This window comes from Schistocerca nitens, chromosome 5 (assembly GCF_023898315.1).
Source record: "Schistocerca nitens isolate TAMUIC-IGC-003100 chromosome 5, iqSchNite1.1, whole genome shotgun sequence".
Classification (NCBI taxonomy): Eukaryota; Metazoa; Arthropoda; class Insecta; order Orthoptera; family Acrididae; genus Schistocerca; species Schistocerca nitens.
This window is the reverse complement of record NC_064618.1, coordinates 455,949,442-455,970,623: the sequence shown is the minus strand read 5'-3', so window position 1 is coordinate 455,970,623 and position 21,182 is coordinate 455,949,442. Positions and strand designations below refer to the sequence as shown.

Sequence of the window (21,182 nt, the reverse complement as noted above, 5' to 3'; positions counted from 1 at the left end):
CCTCACTATCATTCCCCAAATCCCACAACATGGAAACCAACCTTACATCTGCAGAAAGACCTATAATCCACAACATAAATGCCAATCCCACTCTATGAACCTGCCTACTGGCAAAGGCTCTGCCATGGTGGTTATGAACTGTAGGTATTACCTGGCAGAAGTACTCTGTCAGGTGTCAGATATGTTCAACTAGAAGCCCTGGTACAATGACCCAGTACCAGAAATCCAGCAGAATCTCAGAAAGATTCTCTGCCCTTGTGGATCAACACATTCAGCATATTACTCGCCCATATAAGAGTCACCAACCATTTCCTCCACTGCTTTTCTGCTGTTCCTGTTCCTTACGAACCTTGTGCCTTCCTCCTCACTTTCAATGCCACCTCCCTTTACGCTTAGTGTAAGTTTTTGCTGCAGCCTTACTGCAGGCATCTCGCTGCTGGCACATTGCTGCTTGCACATCACACATCGCTGCTAGCCAGTGGCATTGTTGCATTTATATTGCAGCATCACTGCTCACCAGCAGTAATTATGGCACAGCTGTTCTTATAGCTAGCTGAGTGCTAGCAGATTCGAATGTGGCAGTGTTGGAGTGACTTTGAAGCAGCCAGTCATGCTCAAATTTCAGGGCACACTGAGATGGCTACAGTGTAAAACACAAACCAGCTGGATGTCACCACCTGGTGAGGATAGTAGTGAGCAGCATGGCGAGCAGTGTTGGTACAGTTTAAATAGACTAGTAAGATGCAGTAGGTTTGAAGCATCATCGCTGGGCCATGTTATGAGCAGCAAGCAATGAGGTGGCAGAATACATGCACCCTAACATCCCCAATGCCTATGGACTTGCTCTTATTGAACACTATATTTCCCAATGTCTGACTGACTCCAAACCTGAAACATCCTTCCTGGTCACCATGACCAAATATATCCTAATCAATAATTACTTCTCCTTTGAAGAAATCACCTACAAACAAACCTATGATGAGGCTCCCACATGGCATCTTGCTGTGCTAACCTACTCAGGGACATCTAGGTGAATCCTTCCTAAGCACCCAGAATCTCAAACCCTTCACCTGTTTCATATTCAATGATGATGTTCTGATGATGTGGGCCAAGGCTGAAGACACCCTATCCACATTCATCCAGAACCTCAACACTTTCTCACCCATTAGCTTTACCTTGTCCTCCTCAGCCCAATAAGCCCCATTTCTCAATGTTGACACCTAAAGGATGGCTACATCAGTGGCTCCACCCACATCAAACCTACAAACCACCAACAATATCTCCACTTTCAAAGCTGCCACCCATTCCACACCACAAAGTCTCTTAAATACAGCATGGTCACCCAAGATCATTGCATCTGTAGTAATGAGCAGTCCTTCCCCAAAATGTCTGAGGTCTCCAAAATTACCCTCCCAGCCTAGCTCAGAAACTGAATTCCCATGCATTGCCTCATCATTCACCTACCACTCCTTCATACCCACAGTCCAGCTGTAAAGGAGCAATCCCCCTTGACTCAGTATCACCCAAGAATGGAGCAATGTAATCACTTTCTCCACCAGGCTTTCAGTTACTGCTCATCCTCCCCTGAAATGAGAAATGTCCTCTCCACTATTGTCCCCAAGCCTCCCACAGTGGTTTTCTGCTGTCCACCAAACCTATGCTACACCCTTGTCTATCCCTCCTCCACTCCTGCCCCCTAACCCTTACCTCATGGCTCGTATCCTTGCAACAGATCCAAATGCAAGACCTATCCCATATGTCCTTCCACAGGCAACACTACCTTCTTCCTCCATACCTATCCTGCTATCTCTTCCCCTGCTTGCCCTGTGCTTCCACTGGATTTTCCTAATTTCAGACCCAGCTGCAGTCAGTCCGTAGTGCTTGGAGACAGTGGCCGTATGTATTTGAATTGCTGTTGTGTGAAAGTGAGAGAGTTCTACTTGTGAAGAAGGACTTTGTCCAAAAGCAGATAACATGTCTAGTATTCTTTCTCATTGTGCCTATCTGCTACTGAACATTAAGAAGTGACAATTTTAATTTAATGACATTGCTGTTGGCTGCTGAGCAGCTTGTAATAGGAAAATCTGAAGAAAGGTTCAAATTGCAGTATTTTAGGTGAGTCAAGTTGTCGCTAAGTACAGAATGAGAATATCGACTGATAAAAAGTGATGGCATTTCAAGGACTATAATGCTTAGAGCCAAAACAGTTATAGACAGACAAGTAATTGAACAAGCAAAACATTTTAAATATCTAGGGTGCAATTTTATATTTTCTAGGCCAGGTGACGTGGGTTTAAAATATTGAGACATTGTGTGGAACTGTACAACATATTAAAATATAACACAGGGAAAGGAATGTTATTAAGAAAACTTTGTGAAGTAATAACATGTGATTGCTGTTACATGATAACACATGTTGGACCCTATCATCAAATCACTTATAACAAATCAAATCATCAGAGATTCTTTGCAGATGGATATTCAATACTGGACCACAAATTAGACAGGAACTAAATGTAGAACTGATCACAACGATAACTGAAAAATACAGACTGAACTGGATTTACTATGTCCAACATAAGTCTAATAATAGGATAACGAAAGCTGCGGTTCTGAATAATCTAATAGGAAAGAGAAACATTGGATGTCCCTTAAAAACAAGTTGTAAACAATATTCTGAGGCGGAACATATCAAAAGGCCTAATCCTTGAAGATGATTATCATGATAATGATGATGAAGAAGAATAGTAAAAATCATGGATCACAACAAAGCACATCATGCACATGAGGCAGAAAACAATATAAGTTATACAAGGGTAAGTCAATCATTATCCACAAAGTAGTTATAAAATTTTATTGTAATCAATTAGGAAACTTAGAAGAACATCATTTTTTGACATAGTCAAAAAGAGCAAGATGTATGAGACAGGCGAAATACCCTCAGACTTCAAGAAGAATATAATAATTCCAGTCCCAAGGAAAGCAGGTATTGACAGATGTGAAAATTACCGAACTATTAGTTTAGTAAGTCACAGCTGCAAAATACTGACATGAATTCTTTACAGACGAATGGAAAAACTGGTAGAAGCCGACCTCAGTGAAGATCAGTTTGGATTCCGCAGAAATGTTGAAACACGTGAGGCAATACTGACCCTACGACTTATCTTAGAAAATACACTCCTGGAAATTGAAATAAGAACACCGTGAATTCATTGTCCCAGGAAGGAGATACTTTATTGACACATTCCTGGGGTCAGATACATCACATGATCACACTGACAGAACCACAGGCACATAGACACAGGCAACAGAGCATGCACAATGTCGGCACTAGTACAGTGTATATCCACCTTTTGCAGCAATGCAGGCTGCTATTCTCCCATGGAGACGATCGTAGAGATGCTGGATGTAGTCCTGTGGAACGGCTTGCCATGCCATTTCCACCTGGCGCCTCAGTTGGACCAGCGTTCGTGCTGGACGTGCAGACCGCGTGAGACGACGCTTCATCCAGTCCCAAACATGCTCAATGGGGGACAGATCCGGAGATCTTGCTGGCCAGGGTAGTTGACTTACACCTTCTAGAGCACGTTGGGTGGCACGGGATACATGCGGACGTGCATTGTCCTGTTGGAACAGCAAGTTCCCTTGCCGGTCTAGGAATGGTAGAACGATGGGTTCGATGACGGTTTGGATGTACCGTGCACTATTCAGTGTCCCCTCGACGATCACCAGTGGTGTACGGCCAGTGTAGGAGATTGCTCCCCACACCATGTTGCCGGGTGTTGGCCCTGTGTGCCTCGGTCGTATGCAGTCCTGATTGTGGCGCTCACCTGCACGGCGCCAAACACGCATACGACCATCATTGGCACCAAGGCAGAAGCGACTCTCATTGCTGAAGACGACACGTCTCCATTCGTCCCTCCATTCACGCCTGTCGTGACACCACTGGAGGCGGGCTGCACGATGTTGGGGCGTGAGCGGAAGATGGCCTAACGGTGTGCGGGACCGTAGACCAGCTTCATGGAGATGGTTGCGAATGGTCCTCCCCGATACCCCAGGAGCAACAGTGTCCCTAATTTGCTGGGAAGTGGCGGTGCAGTCCCCTACGGCACTGCGTAGGATCCTACAGTCTTGGCGTGCATCCGTGCGTCGCTGCGGTCCGGTCCCAGGTCGACGGGCACGTGCACCGTCCGCCGACCACTGGCGACAACATCGATGTACTGTGGAGACCTCACGCCCCACGTGTTGAGCAATTCGGCGGTACGTCCACCCGGCCTCCCGCATGCCCACTATACGCCCTCGCTCAAAGTCCGTCAACTGCACATACGGTTCACGTCCACGCTGTCGCGGCATGCTACCAGTGTTAAAGACTGCGATGGAGCTCCGTATGCCACGGCAAACTGGCTGACACTGACGGCGGCGGTGCACAAATGCTGCGCAGCTAGCGCCATTCGACGGCCAACACCGCGGTTCCTGGTGTGTCCGCTGTGCCGTGCGTGTGATCATTGCTTGTACAGCCCTCTCGCAGTGTCCGGAGCAAGTATGGTGGGTCTGACACACCGGTGTCAATGTGTTCTTTTTTCCATTTCCAGGAGTGTAGATTAAGGAAAGGCAAACCTACATTTCTAGCATTTGTAGACTTAGAGAAAGCTTTTGACAACGTTAACTGGAATACTCTCTTTCAAATTCTAAAGGTGGCAGGGGCAAAATACAGGGAGCAAAAGGCTATTTACAATTTGTACAGAAACCAGATGGCAGTTATAAGAGTCGAGGGGCGTGAAAGGGAAGCAGTGGTTGGGAAGGGAGTGAGACAGGGTTGTAGCCTGTCCCCGATGTTATTCAATCTCTATATTGAGCAAGCAGTAAAGGAAACAAAAGAAAAATTCGGAGTAGGTATTAAAATTCATGGAGAAGAAATAAAAACATTGAGGTTCTCCGATGACATTGTAATTCTGTTAGAGACAGCAAAGGACTTGCAAGAGCAGTTGAACGGAATGGACAGTGTCTTGAAAGGAGGATATAAGATGAACATCAACAAAAGCAAAACGAGGATAATGGAATGTAGTCGAATTAAGTTGGGTGATGCTGAGGGAATTAGATTAGGATATGAGACACTTAAAGTAGTAAAGGAGTTTTGCTATTTGGGGAGTAAAATAACTGATGATGGTCGAAGTAGAGAGGATATAAAATGTAGACTGGCAATGGCAAAGAAAGTGTTTCTGAAGAAGAGAAATTTGTTAACATCGAGTATAGATTTAAGTGTCAGGAAGTCATGTCTGAAAGTATTTGTATGGAGTGTAGCCATGTATGGAAGTGAAACATGGATGATAAACAGTTTGGACAAGAAGAGAATAGAATCTTTCGAAATGTGGTGCTACAGAAGAATGCTGAAGATTAGATGGGTAGATCACATAACTAATGAGGAGGTGTTGAATAGAATTGGGGAGAAGAGGAGTTTGTGGCACAACTTGACAAGAAGAAGGGACCGGTTGGTAGGACATGTCCTGAGGCATCAAGGGATCACAAATTTAGCATTGGAGGGCAGCGTGGAGGGTAAAAATCATAGAGGGAGACTGAGAGATGAATACACTAAGCAGATTCAGAAGAATGTAGGTTGCAGTAAGTACTGGGAGATGAAGAAGCTTGCACAGGATAGAGTAGCATGGAGAGCTGCATCAAACCAGTCTCAGGACTGAAGACAACAACAACAACAACAACAACAACTCCTTGCATTTCAACATACTTGCTTCATTGTTGTCCAAGCTTCCTGCTACCCTTATAAAAGGTTCTCAGTTGAGCTGCAAGCCAGGAATGCACCGCTTCTTTCACTGCTTCATCCAAGGCAAATCAACATCCTCTTAATGCTTGTTTGAATGGACTAAACAAGTGATAATCAGAAAGGGCAAGATTGGGACTATATGGAGGATGATCCAGTACTTCAAATTTGAGTTTCTGGAGTGTCTCAGCAGTGTGGGCAGCAGTATGTGGATGGGCAATGTCGTGCAACAACAGAACACCTTTTGACAGCAAACCTCGACATTTGCTTCAAATTGCAGGCTTTAGCCTGGCAGTAAGCATCTCACTGTAATGTACAATGTTTAATGTTGTGCCCTTTCTCCATAATGTTTCAGTATGGGACCTTGTGCATCCCAAAAAACCGTAAGCATCAGTTTTCCTGCGGATGGTTGGGTCTTGAACTTTTTCTTACAAAGCGAATTTTGATATTTCCATTCCAGACTCTGCCGTTCACTCTCCGGCTCATAATGATGGATCCATGTTTCATCACCAGTAGTGATCCTGTCTAAGAAGTTGTCCCCTTCATTACCATAGTGATCCAAATGCTTTTTGCAGATGTCAAAGCGCATTTATTTATGCACCTGTGTGAGTTGTTTTGGGACCCATCTTGCACAAACTTTATGAATCCAAGGTCTGTTGTGGATAATTTTGTAGGCAGAATTTGCAGATGATGTGACACTTTGTCAATAGTTAATCAACTGTCTAAGAGAATCATTTCACATGAATGCTCAATGGTTTCTTCATTTGTGGTGGTAAACGGTCGTACAGCTCCTTCATCATGTGTAACACTTGTGCAAACATTTTGGAATTTTTTAATCTATTTGTAGACACTCATTATGGCAAAACACTGTTCCCTTACTGTACTGAATGTCTTCAATGAATTTCAGTCTCTGATACGCCTTCTGACCACAAAAAATGGATCACTGAACGTTGCTCTTCTTTGGTGCAAATAGACAGTGGAGCAGCCATGACTGACAGCACGGCAGCACTAATGAAACTAACCTAGCAGCTCGAAAATTGTAATGATATAACAACAAATAGACAAAGCATGCTTCATCAACATCAAATGACAGTACTGCCAAAGTAAACAAAAAAAAAAAAAAAAATCTAAATTATGGATAATAATTGACTTACCATCGTATCTTAATGTAAATCAGGATCTGATTACATTCAAATAACTTGCAGGTTATGTATGACTGTGTTTTTACTAATTAAAAATCTGAAATATGGAGAGTGATAATTGGTATAAAATATAGATGGTTTTTACAGCATTTTGCAGCTAATTCTAGAGAGAGAGAGAGAGAGAGAGAATCATCAAATGCTCTCATCCCAGTGTGCATTACTTCCTTCAGCCATATCCCTTATGCTAAAATTTGTAACTGGAGTAACCTTACCTGGAGAGTTTTGCACCCTGCATTGCAAGAATGCTGATAAGTACTATCAATGAACATAGTATATAGTACTTGAATAATGGATCTGGTTGTTGAGAAAAAGGTATTTCCCATTTTAATTCTTCAAAGGTCAGGCACAGAGGATTAAGCTTTCCACTCTGACACCACCGACTGTAAAGAAATATTAAATAGGAATGTAATAGATTTACAAGAACATTGACTTTTGACACAAAAAAAATACTGGCATAACTTCCTGTTAATTAAAGCCAATAAAAATATTTATCCTGATGTCACCAACAAAATGTCGCAGACAGATATTTCTGGTAAAAGATGTAAAAGGAAACATTAAAAACTGATTGTATATCAGTTTCTGTAGTGAAGTATATCATTATTTACCTTCTTCATTTATAGAAACAAAGAAACAATAGTATCTTACATGAGCTGGAAAGAACATGCATTACCATCCCCTTAGGAAAAGTTGCAGCAGTTAGCTCATATGCTACAGCCTGAACTGCCAACATTGACCCACTTACCACACTAACAATGAGACAGGTGGTGCATGCCACTAAAACTTTGCTACTCATGGTGTGCCCAGCACACAGGACTCTTTCCTTTTACTGCACTCCGCAGTCCTCTGACAGCAGACCTCTTGTGGCATGACCATAGTACTTTTAATCATTCCATTTTCATTTTGTAGTCATTTAGAATCCTTTGATATGAAATTCATGTTACTCTGTCTCTCCTTGTTTTGAATGACTCCCTACTATTTCTCTATAGCAGAAGTGACATAGAGTGTTACATTATAGAAGATGTCATTTGCATGACACCAAATTTGAGTTTACAGTTTCATACTCTAGTATAGTCCAATGCATTCTGTATTACTCAACTTAAAACATTCCTTGTGGGACCCATCACTGAAATAAACAGTCAAACCATTTACTGAGGACACCTTAATCAACAGACATGCAGAATTTCAGCCCATCAAATCATGGGAATCAACACTGGTGGTGCTAAAACATTGTAGATTGCATATAAATGAATGTAGTGGGAGCACAACAAATGGGTTCAAAGTCAGAACATCTAGGCTTGATACCAACAAGGTACACCTGATGTCATAAATCATCTTGTCGAGCCTCACTGTGCCGATCAACACTAACTGTTCTGAAAGACCTGAAACAGCTCCCAGGCAATCATCAATAATGTCATATCCTGTCTCACAACCAACATCCATCAAGAAACCTATGAAATGTCAAACCATTGCTTTTGGTTGGGCTACTTGCACAGTGGGGGATCAGTCACTTGTTGCCCCAGTGCGGGCTCTGGAATTCTACTTCCCCTGTGATGACATAAAGCCCCTTCTCTCCTCTAAGTACTTGCTCTTATGAGCTGGTGTATAAATTGGCTCACCTCTACAACTAACCCACATTTGCACTTTAAGATGAAGACCAGCAGTGTTGTTTAAATATTGAATTACTTTCCATGACAACATTTGATGATATACCCAAGAACCATTCAACCATTTAGAAATGCATTCAAGCATTTGGAAATCAGCAGCAGCACAGATCTCTAATTAATCATAGATTATATTTGTAAACAAGACACATATTATCTGTGTACAAAACTATTTTAGAACTGAGAGAATGCCTTTAACACAAATAAAAAATACAGAAAATAAGAATGGAACACTGAGACACAACATATTTAATGTCATTGGTTTCAGATCTATGTACACTTCTTAAAGTTTTAATAATGAAATGCTGTGTCCTGTTAGGATATGATTTTATTAAGTCATAAGAAATACCACTTATTCCAATATTATATTGCTTACACCTATTTCAATTACCCTGTTAACTGTTGCAGACAGAGTTTCACAGATATACATTTTAAGGTATTATTGTATAGTCCATCATGTCCTGCAGAGAGGAGTAATTTAATGGGTTAGTAATGTCTGTTTCTCTGCCATCAGTGAAAGTTAGATATATTTTAGCTCAAATGGATTCTGCTTGAAAATGTTTGTAATCTCATACTGGCCACTTTTCTTTTTATTGCATTTATTAAATTTTTAATGTTAAAAATTGAATTCATATGTACAGAAAATGTATGAATAACTTGCAGACCAAGCGCTACACACAAAAATAATCAAGAACCCACTGCAATTGCAAGAAATTAAAACAAAAGCAATTCATGAAAATTGGGCTCTTATAATAAGAATAAATACATGGTGTAACAGACCTCAAAAATGCATTTCTATACAGCAAAACTAAGATCTTGATTTTGTTACCCAGACTTTTGTATGCCATGTAACTAGTTAAACAGTTTATTTTTCAGGTAACTTCATTTTTTCAATTTGAATTGTTTCATAAAATACTGCTGCGGAAACAATTTGTTGGAATAATTAAATGTTATATAACTTATGTCATATTACCTGTATCAACTTTAAACTGTAGAGAACTCTTTGACCAAGGAATAGATTTTTGACATTAATACCTAAATATGTTATATTTATCAAATGTAAGGCATATCAATAAAATGTAATACCATATAGCATGCTTTCTCATTCAGTTAGCTACACATCATCAATTCATCTGGTCTTTAGCATTCTAAAAGATTATTTTTTTCAGCTACATTCTGTACAATTCATCAGATAGCTTTGTTTCCCTTAATGAAAGAATATGTAACTCATTATAAAATATCATCCTACTGTGGAGTGTGAGTCTGCTACCATTAAGTTATATTTCCAGCAGCTTTGCAGTTAACTTATGATAAAATGAACTATTATGCTTAGTAAATATGTACATATCTGTTGGAGATGAAACTTTCAGATTCAGTAAGTTAAAAAATAGTATTCAGTATTCAGCATTCAGAATTTTATATTTAACCCACACAGTTATTTTTGTTCTTTCCAGTGTCTAATACACTTTTCAAGGGTAATTCCCTCCCTGACTATTTCAGCATATTTTATGCCTATTATTATATGAATAACAGCATTATGTATTACAAAATATACATACTCATACAGTCCAAGTTTCATGTTTTCGATTGCTTTTGACATTTCTTCATTGGCCTTGAGTAATGCCTGCTGATACTGATGCAAATTGTTGTCCATGAAAGCAGTTCTTCTTCGTGATGCAACAGCAATACCGTCCCTTGCTCTAAGCTGCAATAGTTATTTACATTGCTTCATGACATGTTTTAGTTCAGATAAAATTGTTATATTACAATAATCACCAGAACCAAAATATCACTTCTAAAATTTGTTATGTTATGTTGCTGCTACCTGTTGTGCATTTTATATTATAACTATTTGTAAGAAAGCAAGTGTTGTACTTATGGTACTCGTCACTGAAACTACTACTTTAATAGTAACAGCTTCAGTCTACAGTTTTGTTTACAGAATGTCTGTATTATGATTTTATGCAAAAGTCAGTTATTGTTGTAAGCCATTGTGAAACAGAATGGAAGGGATGACAGGAAGTAAAGAGAATAGGTACTGTACAGTGGAAGAATCAGATCATAATATGTGAAAATATTTGCTGCTTACTATTTTGATAATGCTCATGATAGTTCCACATAATTTTTGTAAGCATATGATGGAGGTACTTCAGATGTGTGCTGTAAATGTAGGTGAGTTCTTTCTGTATCTGTGCCATTTTTTTTCGAATGCCTTCCTTGTTTCTTCCATGCAAATAATATTTAAGTGACACAGCTCAGTGTGTCAATCTCCACTGGTGATGCATCAGGAGGTTAGCAAGTTACATATTTACTTTCCTCTGTGTGCTTGTATAGCTAATTCTTAAGTTAGTAATACAGGGGATGGGTAGAATGTTTGCATGCTGTGTGTGGATGCAGGAGAAGCTGGCTGCAGTTCATGAGCAGCTGAAGGTGCTTTTTGCCACAGTCATCTGTCTTCAGGCTGCTGCCTTGGTGTGTAGAGGTGGCAGAGAATCTGGTGTGTCACATGGGACACTAAGGGGTCACTTGTTTCATCCATAGGCTCTGCTGCTGAGGCACCTTGCTGTGTCTTCAATGTGGAGGATCTGCTCTCACCACAATATGACTGGCAGGTGGTAACGTGTTTGCAAAGTTGGACGTGCACAGTTAACGTGGTGGGTTGCCAGCTGGCCTTGCCTGTTCACCCTGTGACTGGACACATGGCTGCTCCTTCAGCAGGGTACAAGCAGGCACATCGAGGGAGAGGTGTATGCTGGATTCTGGGAGCTCCAATGTTAGGAAAGAAATCCATTTTGCACTTGGTACTTCTGCGGGGGGGAAAGGAGGGGGCTCATCTGAGAAGTGGAGGAGACCTTAAGTGCAGCTATCGAGTATGCAAGGTGCAGTCATTTGCAAGATAAGGTTCACATTGACACCAGCATCTGTTGCTTGGGTTCAGAGGTCACCCTCAGTTTACTCGGATGACTGGAAGAGGTGGTGGAGATGGCTGGCCTAGAGCCCACAATTCACAGCATCATTCTGAGAAATTGGAGTCCTTTGGTATAGAGCTGCGTAGAGGATCTCAAACAAAGATTCCATCAGTTCTATGAAAGTCTTGGCTGCATATTTCTGGATTTATGTTATAGGGTGGAAAATTATAGGACTCCCCTTGATAGGTGAGGGGTGCACTGTACAAAGGAAACAGCTACTCTGGTATTGGGGTACCTCAGGAATGCACAAGGGTCTTTTTTGAGGTTAAATGAGAGCTTCAAGTCCTCTGATGAATGATTGGCATTCGATATGCAGAGATCAAAACCAGACCATGTACAAAGGAAAGACACTTTGACCATCAAAATTTTGACAGTAAGTTGACAAAGTATTTGTAACAATTTCTGAATTTACTGCACTCCAGGAAAGCTGTCATGCTAAAATTATTCTCGAAATTGCAAGCTGGCTGAAACCTGAAGTCAAAAGATCTGAAATATTTAGCAGGGCATGGAATTTATAATGAAAGTACAAATTAGATGCCTTAGGTAGGGGAGTGTTCATTGCAGTCAAGAAAAATATTGTGTCTATTGAGGTGTAACTGTGATGTATCTGGACATGTGTAACAGGTCTAGATAAACTCAAGTTAATTATTGTATCTTTTTACTGGTCACCTGATTATTCTGTGACAGCTTTAGATTCATTCAAAGATAATATACACTCTGTAGCTTGGAAATACCCAGATCATGCAATATTAATTAGCAGAAATTTTAAGCTACTGAGTATTTGTACGTCTGTGGATTCATTGTAGATGGTATGCAAAGGCAGTCTTGTGAATTACTTTTCAAAATGTTTTCTGAAAACTGGCCAGTGCAGCTAGTTTGACAGCACACATGCTGCGGAAATATTTTATACCCTGTAGGACCTTGTCGACGGTGTCAGTATAGAGGTAGGGATTAGTGATCATGACATCATTACAGTAACAATGGTTACTAAAGTTAATAAATCCAAAAGGACGCTAGGAGAGTATTTTTGCTAGAAAAAGCAAAAGCTTTTATTAGCATCCTACGTAGACAATGACTGGACATAATTTAGCTCCAATATGATGGAGGAAGAGGAATTATGAGCAAAGTTTAAACGGATTGTAGATCAAGCTCTGGAGAAATGTGTGCTGAGTAAGTGGATTAAGGTCAAAAAAGACCCACCACAATTCAATAACAAAACTGGAAATGTTGAGGAAGCAGAGATGATTGCCCACTTGGTTCAAAAAAGAATATGCAAATGATGACAGGCAAAAGTTAGTAGAAATTTGTGCATCTGTAAAATGATAGATGTGTGAAGCATTCAATGATTACCGTCATCATACCTTAGTAAAAGAGCCTGCTGAGAACCCAAGTAAGTTCTGGTCCTAAGTAAAATCACTAAGCGAGTCAAAGGCTTCTACACAGACATTCATTGACCGTTATAGTGTGGCAGTAGAAGACTGCAAAATGAAAGTTAAAGTTTTAAGTCTTGCATTTAAGATATCAGTTACACAGGAGAACTGTACAAACATATTGTCATTTGACCTTTGCATGCACTTCTCAATGGAGGACATAGTAATAGGCATCACTGGTATTGGGAAACAACTGACAGATTTGAAAACATATGAGTCACCAGGTCTGGATGGCATCCTAATTCAGTTTTACTTAGCATACATGTATCATTAATCCCTCACTCAACACAAAGACTCAAGTGATTGAAAAAATGTGCAGATGACTCCTCTAATATGAAGGGTTAAAGAAAAGACCTGCAAAATTACAGACCAATATCCTTAACATCAGTTTACTGCAGAATTCTTGAGCATAGCCTCAACTCAAATACAATACATTTCCTTGAGACAGAAAAGCTTCTGCCCACAAATCAGCATGGTTTTAGAAAGAATCACTCATGTGAATCTAAACTTGACCTTTTCTCACATGATATCCTGTGAACCATGGATGAAGGCCAACAGACAAATTCCATATTCCTATGTTGCTGAACAGCTTTTCTCATAGTATCCCACTGCAGACTGTAAGTAAAGTATGAGCACATGGAATAGATTCCCAGATATGTGAGATATGTAAGTGGTTCAAAGATTTCTTATGTAATAGAACCATATATGATATCCTTGATGTTGGGTAATCATTGGAGACAAGGGTATCTTCAGGGGTGCACCAGGAAATTATAATTGGACCTCTCTTACTATTCTCTACATTCATAAATGATCTGACAATCAGGATGAGCAGCAATCTGTAGCTGTTTGCCAAAGATACTTTGGTGTATGGGAATGAGTCACAGAGTGACTGCAGGAGAATACAAGATGACTTAGACAAAGTTTCTAGTGTGCATGGTGACCGGCAACTGGCTCTGAATATAGTGAAATGTGGGTTACTGCTGATGAGTAGGAAAAATAATCACATAATGTTCAAAAACAGCATTAGTAGTGTCTTGTGCTTGACATAGTCATGTCAATTAAATATGTAGATGTAATGTTGCAAAGCAATATGAAATGGAAAGAGCATGTAAGGACAGCATTAGGGAAAGCAAATGATTGACTTTGGTTTATTGTGAGATTTCTAGGAGAGTGTAATTCATCTGTAAAGGAGGCTGCATATAGAACACGAGTGCAACCCATTCTTGAGTACTGCTTCAGTGTTTGGAACCCTCACCAGACCAGATTGAAGGAAGACATCAAAGCAGTTCAGAATGGGCTGCTAGATTTGTTACCAGTAGGGTCAATCAACATACAAGCATTGCAAAGATGTTTCATGAACTGAAATGAAAATCCCTGGAGGGCAGATGACATCCTTTTTGTGAATCATTCTTCAGCTTGGCCTTTGAAGATGACTGCATAACAGTTCTGCTGCCACCAACATACATTTTGCATAAGGATTGCAAAGATAAGATTATAGAAATTATAGCTCGTATGGAGGCATATGTTATTGTTGTGGTCTTCAGTCCTGAGACTGGTTTGATGCAGCTCTCCATGCTACTCTATCCTGTGCAAGCTTCTTCATCTCCCAGTACCTACTGCAGCCTACATCCTTCTGAATCTGCTTAGTGTATTCATCTCTTGGTCTCCCTCTACGATTTTTACCCTCCACGCTACCCTCCAATACTAAATTGGTGATCCCTTGATGTCTCAGAACATGTCCTACCAACTGATCCCTTCTTCTAGTCAAGTTGTGCCACAAGCTCCTCTTCTCCCCAGTTCTATTCAATACCTCCTCATTAGTTATGTGATCTACCCATCTAAACTTCAGCATTCTTCTGTAGCTCCACATTTTGAAAGCTTCTATTTGGTGGCAGGAGGAACAAGACTTTTGGTCAGGTGAATACAGGGTTATAAATACAAAATCAAATAGGGGTAATGCTGGAGTAGGTTTAATAATGAATAAAAAAATAGGAGTATGGGTAAGCTACTACAAACAGCATAGTGAATGCATTATTGTGGCCAAGATAGACACGAAGCCCACGTCTACTACAGTAGTACAAGTTTATATGCCAACTAGCTCTGCAGATGGAGGCATATAGATAGTCATTTTTCCCTTGCTCTGTCTGTGAACAGAAGAGGAAAGGAAATGACTAGTAGTGGTACAAGGTACCCTCTGCCATACACACTATGGTGGTTTGCAGAGTATGTATGTAGATGTGTTATGTAGATTTGTATTGTGATGGAGACACTGAAACAGAATGTACCTTATTTTACATTAAGTGCAAATATTTTAAGAGAAGTGGAGTATACTGAAGATAAGAAACTTGTTCATCCACCAAACTTTTTTTGACTGTATTGTGTTTGCTAAAAGACAGGGTAAGTAATATTATAATGGAATTTTTGTGATGACACAATAAACAGTGTTACCATTGCTTCATGTTCGTGTATGTGTGTGTGTCTGTGTGTTGTATGAGAGTGTGTATTTTCAGCACAAAAAGTTCAATAGCTCAAAACCTTAGTTATGTCTCTGCAGTGTGACATGTGTTAATGTGACACACGCCACTTAGCTATTGGAAAAGAGAAACAGTTGTTTATAGACTTGAGAGCTATTGACAATCTGGAAACTGTTTGTCTTTTGAAACTTTCATATTTCACTATTTATTGGACAAAAATCCTTATGGAATGTAATTCATTCATTAATCCACACATTCTGTTCTGTAAATCTCATAAAAGAGCACCTTTACAGATGTAGAATGAGTGAAGTTATACGTTAACATGGAGAAGCAGCCAATGCACACTACTTCTATAAAGCATATTTACAGTGATTTATAACTAGTGGTTATCTACTAACATATGTGGACAAGTCAGTAAGTAAAGGAAATTTTTTTCCTGTTCCATAGGTTGACAGAACTGACACAACAATGACATGCATGTGCATGTGCCTCATTGTCCATGTGCATCTATGAAGAAATAGGGGAATGATTTGTTTTTTGTATTCTGAAGGGACTAAAGATTTGGAGATTATTCACACAAAATAGCTGCGGTGTGGTAACAGGTATCTTAGTGATAAAAACATTATGAGTAGATAAATTTCTTTGAAAGTGGGTGTATATCTGTCTGCAACAAAGAGCTTCAGGTAGGCCTTCCACTTTGCAAATGGACGGGAACACTGAGACAGCTGAGCGAATGATTTGCCATAATTATCATGCAAGAATTGTTGATATTTCACACAAATTGAATATTAGCCATGGTTCAGCATTTGAAATTGTTCTTGAATCTCTTAAACTGCTTCAGACTTTGAGCTTGTTGGGTACCTCATCAACTGACATGCAAACACAAATGGGAAAGTTTGTAAATGTCAAAATCAAATTTAAGGCTTTGTGAAGTGAAAGAAGGAATATTTCTCAGTTGCTTAGTAACAGCTGATGTTGGTTTACAATTAGAAACCACAGAATAAGCTACAGAACATGCTGAGGAGAACATCCATCTTTACCTATAACAAAAAAACAACAAAAGCCAAGATTCTGCAGGAAATTTGAAATTTCAATGTTTTGGAATATGAAAGGTCAAACAGTAAATGGTGACAATTACTGTGAGACTTGAAATCCAACATCAAAATGAAGATGAGAAGGAAGCTTTCAAAAGGCATGATTTTGTTTCAGGATAATGTATGTCTTCATTCAACTGAGAAAACAATCAGTACATGCAAAGTCTTGGTTTTGAGCAGCTGGAGCACCTGTCACACAGTTCTGATCTACCTCCATGAAATGTTCATCTTTTTGATCCAGTGGAGGAGCGCCTGCCTGAGTCTATATTTTCCATTAACGACAAGGTTGTGGACATGGTGTAAGAGTGAATGTACACATTCTAACAAAGCAGTTTCCAGGAAATTAGGAAGCTTGTTAGGAGATGGACCAAGTGCATAGAGATCAAGGGAGTCATGTACAGAAATGATGTTACTTGCAATGTTGTTTTCCCAATTAAAAAGTTTCTTTTTAAAATATCCCTTCACTTTCCGGCTTTCCCTCATAGGCAATTATGACAATTACACCTAGATTACAATGTTAGGAGAAAAATAGCTACTTTATAGAAAAACACCGCTCTTCCACTTCCACTACTTGACTGCTGTGTTTATTTACTTCTTCATACTAAGCACCCAAGTAACTTTACTGATTAACAGAATACCATCTGCTCTCTACATACTAGAAAATTTGAAACCTCTTTAACATGGACATTCATGTTAACTGGAATTTACATCCCTGAGTCCAAAAATTTGGATATATTGCAGAAGGACTGGCTAATCAGATTCTCTTTTACTTTGTTTTTGCATATCTGCCGATTTCCAATTTTGTATTAAAGAATTGTAACCAGTACAGAAAACACTATTTTGATGCATCAAAAGAGGATTTTGATGCATCAGTTATTGTCCATATCGAAATTGTTTTTACTACTTACAGTTTTGTGGTTATGACTTCTTGTAGACCAAGTTCACTCTTATTACTAACAGCAAAAGCCAGTATGGAGTAAATGTATTGGTACACTAGTCTAAGAAATTCAAGGTCTGTGAAAGATCTTCTACAAAGTGTTCAGTTATTGATTTTGCATAACAGTCTTACTTCATACTTCAGTAAAATAGATAATGCAGTAAAATAAATAATGTTTACCTTAGCTGCACTGCCCCATAAGATTACACCATAGGACAGTAATTGGTGAAAGTATGCTAGTAATCCCATCTGCAGAAACACACTGTGAGTGGGTGCAAACAAAGCTGAACTGAAGATTTTGGTTAACTTACCAAGGGGCTGGCACCACATCAGTTTTTTGTCTATCTGGATGCCTATTTATCTCTACTTCTTACACCTGTAAGTCATTTGTTATGCATAGTATGAGCTTTCATCAAATCAGGAGTTGAGCTGTTGGTTATGTGCCAATTGTAAACCTGTTCCACTATATTTCCTGGCTTTCATATGGATGTGTATGGACTGTTTGTCAATATACTTGGGTAATTAACAAACGTAATTGTTTTTTAAGTGTCCTGCTATTTCTCTGGTAAATCATGCACTGAATCTTGTGGGACACAATAATTAACCATTTAAATTTTTTGTGTTTGTAGGTGAGTAATCATTTTATCTTTACACAAAAGTCTGAGTACTTCCCTAGTTGTCTTCATCAGATGCTGAGTGCAGATTTCATTGCTTAGTGTTTGAACTCTACCAAACCGTAAATGATTCACACTGTGTGCTGCCTTATCGATTGTGTCTCATTGATGTTTCCAGTATCAGCAGTGTCTTCGTCGACTGCACAAGGCACGCTGCGCACCATTAACATCTCTGCAGAAGAGACATTTAAACCAGTCACCATGAGCCACTGTTATATAGGGGTTTCCATATGGCACTCGGTGGTGCTACACATGCCACCAGAAGACCTGAATTCTCATCACCTCATTGTCTGCAGTTATGATTGGAATGTGCATCTTTTTAAGCTACTGCACTCAGAGCTCTGCCTCAGATTACCCTTAGATTACTCTCAGATCATATCAAGCCTACAAAAGACTTGCAGTGTCTCATTATAAACATAGCAAAACACTGTTGTTACTCTGACTGCTTAGGAATGTTGTAATCCAATACTAGTGGATCAGAGAGAGACTGAGGAGTGACTCAAGGATATTCTTAATATGTATACACTCTAAATAAATGCATTTATACTTTAATCATTATACAGCATTTGATGTGTTCTAAAGTGCTCATCCATTTTGTTATACTGATGGACACAACAGACTTCTGGTAATGAGTTTGTGGTTAATAACTATTTGGATCCACAGAAGGACATTCAACATCTGTGCCTAATCAACTAATCAATATTTCTTTTTATGTTGGTGGAACTAATTGAAATTTTTCTTCTCTAGAAACAACCAAGACTGGAGAGTGTCAAGATTTTTGTAGTATTATTACAGTGTTCCTAAATTTGTTATATCTATTCTTGAAGTTATTTAAATTTTGTATGCATCAGTAACTTGTAGAGAGCAACCACCCACTACACTTACTCAGTTTCAGGTCCAACAAATCCAAACTTTGTTAGCAAGCAGTACCAAACTGGTGGAAGTCCAACAAGCAAAGATAACTGAAGCACAGAATGCCAGCGGCCAGTTGCCATCACCTCCCTTCCATTCTTCTGAGGAAAACCAAGAGGACTGGATGGATTACAGTTTACAGCTCAAGCGGCACTTTTCAGTGTACAAAATCAAAGGTGACTCACAATGTTCTTTACTTGGGTAGGAGAGCATATTTTTTGTTTGTATAGGAAATCATTCCCTCAAGTAGAGCCCTAAATCCTAGATTATGATGTAGTTGTTTGGAAATTAGATGAATTTTTTGAAGCTCAGATTTATGTAGCTGCTGCCTATTTCAAATTTTTTTGTACCCGATGTCATAGTATCAATCTTACAAGCAGCGGATTGGTGTACTCAAGGGAATGGCTAGGAACTCTAAATTTAAGTGCAGTTCTGGAGCTTCTTTTTCAAGACAAAATATTCACGATGCCATTATTCAGAACCTTTCAGACAACAGAATATAGGCTGAGATTCTACAGCATCACAATCCTTGTCTCAATCATCGATGTAAAATAATTGAAGCTCAGGGAGAACAAGATTTCACGGAACATGACTTTAATGTGCCTGTTGTTGCAACATCCACTATGGCTAGTACTAAACGAGCTCTGCTCCACATAGGTTGACAGAAGACACAAACGATGGCTTAAGGAGAGCATGAGACACCTGGCCAGTTATATTGTACATTCACATGGTCCCAAGTATTCTGTCATATGTTATGTGACACATTATCAGAAACACTGCTTCTTCAACTATGCGGAATGCTGACAATGTCACAAATCAGGGCACACACAGCAAGTGTGTGTGCGAAAGAAGTGCCAAGAAAACTATGCTACAGTTCAGTCTAGATTTGAACAAATGGGAATTAATATGATCTCACATTCTGAATCTTTACCTGCACCTCCTGGCAATACCCATAGGAACTGTTGCTGAAAGCACGTGAATCGCCACACTGTGTAATACTTGACTAATTCAAATCAGTTATTCTCAAATGGACAAACAGAAAAAGGCTGTTGACTGCACTTTTCCATCTGAGAAAAGATATGCCTGATCGTACAGCACGGAAGCTGCAATGTTTGTCACTACTTCTTGCAAATTACCTGTATGAGATTCTCTATCAACCTACACTATAGCATGCAAATGCATATATTCTGTTTTTACCTATTGCAAATTCTCTGGAATTCAAAGCATCAGAAGCTTATTGTCTTTGTTTGATTAGCATCATTTGCAAGCACAGCTAGCTTTTCCTATGGCATGTTGGTGGATCACACAAGTTACTGAACAGGATCAATCCGTATGATTGTTCAAGTATTACATTCAAATGTGCTAACCTCAAATACAAAAGCTATTTCAGATGCATTACTACATAAATACTGTGCACACCACAGCAAGCATCATGATTCCCACATTATTGCAGGCAACATATTTTGTAACTGTTATATAGGGGACATTAGGTAATTGTTAGAACTCGGCAGCTAGTGCACACGCACTGTGTGCGACTCGAACTTGACAAGCAAATAGAACGATGATTGCCCACTGCCATGCACACGCAAATAACCAAGCAGCTCTGGGCCAAAGTTTTTCAATTAGCTTCTACCTGACGGTACTTGACAATGCATCTATTTCAATTTTGCTGGTCCACTCAGGAACATGGTTACGGATTATCATCGATGTGTACAGTAGATATTCATCTGTATCCATTTTTCATTTCAGTGCATTTGAAAACTAGCACTAGCACCATAAAAGTGCTTGCTTCTGTCATTTGTTTAGAAAGTTTTCCACAAACCATTGCTTCAGACAATGGTCCACAGTTTTCTTCACTGAAATTCCAACAGTTTTGCCAACAAAATGGGATTTGTCATATCCAAATGGCACCGTTCTCTCCTCAATCAAACAGCGAAGCTGACTGTTTTGTTCACACTTTCAAGACTCAAATGCCCAAACTTCATGCTTCGCACTCAAGGGAAAATGATTTGTTGTTGTTTCTTAGTATCTATTGCATTCTGACTTTTCATGA

At 39.5% G+C, this 21,182-nt stretch overlaps 1 protein-coding gene across 1 annotated transcript in view; it reads right to left on the bottom strand.

Moving 5' to 3' along the window:
* LOC126260008 (adenylate cyclase type 2-like) overlaps window positions 1-21,182 on the bottom strand; it is a 516,154-nt gene that overhangs the window by 73,920 nt on the left and 421,052 nt on the right. The window contains exons 12-13 of the mRNA XM_049957168.1: window positions 10,199-10,344; window positions 7,191-7,358 (exon numbers count right to left, since the gene is read on the bottom strand). Coding sequence (XP_049813125.1) covers window positions 7,191-7,358; window positions 10,199-10,344 — 314 coding nt within the window. The remainder of the gene's footprint in view (window positions 1-7,190; window positions 7,359-10,198; window positions 10,345-21,182) is intronic.